Source organism: Orycteropus afer, unplaced genomic scaffold (genome assembly GCF_000298275.1).
Source record: "Orycteropus afer afer isolate SDZICR_OR568_19922 unplaced genomic scaffold, OryAfe1.0 scaffold00298, whole genome shotgun sequence".
Classification (NCBI taxonomy): Eukaryota; Metazoa; Chordata; class Mammalia; order Tubulidentata; family Orycteropodidae; genus Orycteropus; species Orycteropus afer.
The window spans coordinates 3919313-3924900 of record NW_006921885.1 but is presented as its reverse complement, the minus strand read 5'-3'; the positions used below and the strand labels follow the sequence as shown (position 1 = coordinate 3924900).

General features: G+C 37.8%; 1 protein-coding gene across 1 annotated transcript in view; it reads left to right on the top strand.

Annotated features, from left to right (window-relative positions):
• Positions 1–5588, top strand: part of ZSWIM6 (zinc finger SWIM-type containing 6) — a gene marked incomplete at its 5' end in the record, with an annotated part of 330519 nt that overhangs the window by 187419 nt on the left and 137512 nt on the right. Inside the window, one exon of the mRNA XM_007951560.2 lies at positions 4565–4921. Coding sequence (XP_007949751.2) covers positions 4565–4921 — 357 coding nt within the window. The remainder of the gene's footprint in view (positions 1–4564; positions 4922–5588) is intronic.

Below are 5588 nucleotides of genomic sequence, written 5' to 3'. Positions count from 1 at the left end.
GCTATGAGTTGGGTCCAACTTGTTGGCACATAACAACAACAACAACAACTAGAGAAACAAAACAAAAAAAATACAAAGTTACAGTAATAATGTAACCAACAACATAGAAACAGTAAACCCATGACATGTGAACATAAACAACATACCTCTATGGGGGAAAAAAACTGTATTTCCAAAACAAAAATAATTTAAGTGCAATGAGTGGCGTTATTTTACATTTTTGAAAATCTTTTTAATGTCTGTCTTACTAGAAATGAGCTGAATTTCCTATCCATTGTAGTAACATACATCATCATGTAGCCTCTGGAAGACTAAAAGTGCACTCATGAGAAAGAGTTAAATGGCCATCAGTGTCTTTTGTGAAATAAGGTTTGATCTTGTGGATCCCCATAAGAGTCTTGGAGACCTGTGGGGGTCTCTGGACCATACTTTGAGAAAAATTGCATTAAAACAGTTAGAAAATATATATGGTTTCTTAAAAAGTCTTTCCTAGTATTTTCTAATCTGTCTGTCTGTGAAAGTAACATCCTTTCAGAACATTACCTATTTGTATGTTGTCTGAAGTTAATAGGAATATGGGGAAGTGTGACTAAATCTTTGAAGGTTTTGGGTTGTACCGTCAAATAGCTATGATCCTTCTAGTGTTGTCCTACTCACTTACCTAAAACATTCTCAGTGACCCCTCTTAAATTTCCAAACCACCTAACAAATGGGAAACACTATTCCCTCCATGCTTAGAAAAAGGAAATGTTATGGATAAGGGAAATACAGCTGACCTCCCTCCTCCTCTTTTCTCCAGCTGGGAAGGGAAGGAAAGAGAAATAAAATTTAATGAGCACTTTTACTATGTGCCAGGTGCTTTACATATGTTATTTCATTTTAATCCCCAAAACAACCCTAGGAGATATTTTTAGCCACATTTTGAACATGAATAATGCAAGATTCAGAAAGGTTAAATAACATGGCCAAGACACACAGCATTTCAGTGACAGAAGCCGATTTGAACCAAGGCATCTTTATGACCAGGGTCTGCCCTATGCCATGCCTTGGTTTTTGCTTTTTCTTCAGTTCGCGCAGTTTGGGACTGTGTATACTTAACATCTTGGGCTCAGTAGTGGCATGATGATAAAATAATTTTACTGCCCTGTGAGACTTGTTTTTGTGGAATGAGGAATGTCTTTTACAGGTCATATTTTGCAGGAACAAAGAAATATGTTTATAAGAAAAGGTTTATATAATTTCTCTATATTTAATTCTTCAAAAAGAAACCAGTTAATTATCTATGTTTTATCATGAAGTACAGGATTACATCTCCTGTGTACTCACTTCTATCACACAGAACAGCTAACTATTCCGTGGGGAGATTGTGCATTTGCAGTCCTGAAACAGCCTGGTCAGGGTTTGTCAGAATTCTAGAAAAGCAAAATCCATTCTCAGGAATGCTGTTTTTGTTCCAGATTGTCTAGTACCTAAGAGATAAGACTGCTTTGGGAGAGCTGTCTTGTAATCCCCTTAGGATAGTTCAGAGAGGAATATTTTTCCTGCTTGTGCAGTGTGTGATAGAGGACTCAACTAGAATGAGTTGGGAGAATTCCAGAAAAGGTATCTAAAATTGGAGAGGCCAAAATACACCACTACAAATCCCAAAGTAAGACTTGGTAGAAACTCTACATTATTCCAGCATATTGATTCAGTATTGCATAAATTAAAAAAGTAATATACCATCTACCCCTTTGTGTGTGTGTGTGTGTTTAATTTTCCTGTGTTTAAGCGAAAGCCTTCCACATCCACCATTATTAACCACCTTAACCTGAAAGTGAGGAAAGAGATAAAAAGCAGATAGGCCTCTGAATATTAAATAGCTTCCACGAGCTAGTCAGATTAGGGGTGCAGCTTACATAGCACAAAGAATTTTCTTGAAAAAAAGGCTAACGTATGGAAGAGGAGTCATTATGACAGCTAATATAGAAATGTAACAGAAAAATCCTACTTTAAAAATACTGCCACCTGTTGTAGGAAAAGGAGCCCTGGTGGCACAGTGGTTAAGCACTCGGTTGCTAACAAAAAGATGCATGGTTTGAACCCACCAGCAGCTCCAGGGAAGACAAGACCTGGTGATAAGCTCCTATAAAGATTATCCATTGCCACCAGGTTTATTCTGACTCACGGCAGTAAGTTCCGTATGGGTCTTATTCCACATGGGTCAGTGGAACTATGCTTCCGTCAGAGGGCTTTTCATGGACGTGGCCTTTTGGAAGGGGATTGCCAGGCTTTTCTTTCAGGGTGCCTCTGGATAGACTCAAATGGCCAACCTTTTGGTCAGTAGCTGGAGCACGTAACTATTTGTGCCACCCAGGGACTCTGTGAAGATTATAGCGTAGGAAACCCTACAGGACAGTTCTACCTTGTCATATAGGGTCACTAAGAATTAGAATTGACTTGATGGCCTCTAACAACAACAACAACCTTATGGAGAATGCTACCCCAGGTACTTGGTAATACCCTGAATGTTAAACAATTCATGATTAGGGTATAAGAGTAGAACTTAAAACATTTAGAAATATTCCATGAAAATGGTTGAAAATTTTAAAGGCATTCAGGTACTTGAAGGATAATAAGCTAGAATTTAGAAAATGAACATTCATGAAATACCTTAATCTTTGATGATAAAAGATTAATGAAGTGTTACTGTGTAAGACCTGTATGTGTTTGTATCTTCACCTCTTCCTTTTTTTAAAAAACAACCATGGTAAATATATATGTAACAAAGCGTTTGACGTTTCAGTACCCTTTACGTGAACAGTTCAGTGACATTGTATTCATCATGTTGTCCAGCTATCACCCTTAACAGAAGCTTAGTGTCCCCTAAGAATTGAGTCACAGTTCAAACCCACCAGCCACTCCTCGGAAGCAAGGTTGGGCAATCTACTTCCGTAGTGATACCGCCTCGAAAACCCAAGGAGGGATCGCTATGAGTCGGGTCCGACTCGAAGGCATGTAGCAACAACAACAAGAAGCATTGAGTCCTCCTATCTCTTGAATTAAGCTGTTTTGAAGTCTTTTTTGTCCCTCTCTACAAAGCCAGTAAATAGTCAATGAAATAAACTTAGATAATATGCGAGAGGTTTTTCCTTGTATAATTTCATGATACCAGGTTTCAGTCTACTTCACTTCCTTTTAACTTGTGCAATTCACTTGAATAAAGGTCATTTTTGCAAAACTATTTGATCATCAATTTTCATCACTTTTCCTAAGGGCCCTTTGAAAGTCAAATCAGTTTTTTTTTTTTTTTTAATGAAGCACCTATAACGTTATATCCTTGTAGAGTCTTTTCTTTAATAACTATCTATTCTAACTCTTTTGAATTGTTGATTGTCTTCATTTTGCCTGTGATTGCAAAAGTTCTCCCATATCACTTTCATGGAGAGACAAAGGCATGGACTCTGTGAGTGAGGAGAAATAATAGTGTTAAGTGGGGAGGGATCAATATTATGCATGGTCAATTTTTGATTAACTGTTTCCCTGTTAGGGAGCTCTGGTGGTGTAGTGCCTAAGGCATTTGGCTGCTAACCAGAAGGCTGGTGGTTCAAACCTACCAGCCACTCCTCAGAAGGAATGCTGGGCAGTCTACTTCCATAGTGATAACCGCCTCAGAAACCCAAGGAGGAGGGGCCACTGTGAGTCAGTTCTGACTCGATGGCATATAACAACAAGTGAAGTAGTAAAGTTAACTTGTTTAGGCTCTAAAGTGCTAAAGCAGTCCATAGTATTTTCAGTATTTTTTGCCAACACAACTCAAATGCATCAGTACTTCTGTTGTCTTCCTTATTCGTTGTACAGCTTTCACGTGCTTATGAGGCTATTGAGTATAGGTTGTAGTATAGGGAAGAAAATAGTCATTGTGAATGGCTTGGTGTTGTAGGAGTGAGGTTTAGTGGGTTATCCTGAGAGTTCCATCCTGAGGCATTGCTCATAGACATCACTACATTGAGGCATATGCTATGCATGCTACAGAAAGGATTATTAAGTTCAAAATATTTCTGTTCAAGGTTTATGAAAGTGACCCCCTCAGACTTTCAGTATCGGTTGGAGGGGTTGATGGCTCCCTAGAATAAGGATGCAAGGGAGGGAGGAGTTTGTTGAACAGAAGGGTGAGCTGGCAGACCCCACTTTAAAAAGGAAGAGGGAAAAAGGAAGAAAACCAGTGCTCTAGACGATTTTTTGTCTTATATACCATAGATTCAGAGTGGAGTAAATGATGGCTTATTAGTGCTGTAATCTTAACAACTTCTAATAGGATGATGATGGTATACTGCAGTAAGTGTTTTCATGTGATTCATAAGTACTTCAGCATATCTGTTAAATACTCTTTTTTTTAAACCTGTAGTGGGACGTGTGTGTGTGTGGGGGGGTGCAGATTAGTGGCCTGAGTGTTTCTACTTGAAAATAAAAGCTACTGTAATGTTTCCTTCCTGCTGTCAAATACCACACATTTCAAAGAATTACAGCATTTTGTAGCATCTAAATGCAAAAGCTGAACACTCTCTCTCTTTCTTTTACGTAGGTTTCCACTTGAGCGGCACAGTAACAGAACCTGCAATACAATCGGAGCCAGAAACTGTTTGCAACGTGGCCATCAGCTTTGATCGTTGCAAAATTACCTCAGTGACCTGCAGCTGTGGAAACAAGGACATATTTTATTGTGCCCATGTTGTGGCACTGTCTTTATACCGCATCCGCAAGCCAGATCAGGTCAAACTGCATCTTCCCATTTCAGAGACTCTCTTTCAGATGAATAGAGACCAACTTCAAAAGTTTGTACAGTATTTGATCACAGTGCACCACACAGAAGTTTTGCCAACCGCTCAGAAATTAGCAGATGAAATTCTATCCCAGAATTCTGAAATTAACCAAGTTCATGGTGAGTACAGATTCTGTAGATTTCTTCTGGATACTTTTTCTTCTAGGAAGTCAGTTGTTTTTGTGTAAAAATGAATTAAATGTGGATTAAGGAGGGGTCGCTATGAGTCGGGTCCGACTCAATGGCACATAACAACAACAACAACATGTCATCAGCATCGCTCTTAAGTGAGTTTAAAACTAACTTTTAAATTTAGTATAGCATCCAAAAACATTGTTTTGAAGTGTTTGATGGCATTCCACCGGTGGCAAGTCTTTCATGCTCAGGAGAATGTTTCATTTTTTAGGTATTGATTAGATCAGTATGAATAGGAGTTGACGCAACAATGATTGAATGTGATTTACACGTTCTTTACATTTGGGAAAATGTCATTAAATACTGGATATTTTTAGAGAAAACACTAAGTCATTTAATTTACCTTTGTAAGTTGTCAGTAAAATGTCTTTGAGCATATTCAGAATTTTAAAAATTTTTTAATAAAATTTATTTTTCAATTAAGAAAAGTTTCTGACAGGGTACCTCCTATTAAATGAAATTTGAAAATTATTAGAACTTGCCTAAAGACAGTGTTTAGGATATAAATAATCATATAAGAAATCTGGAAGAGGGTTTCTTTCATATCTTTTATACATTGAACATGTTGTCTCATTTATTTATTTATTTATTT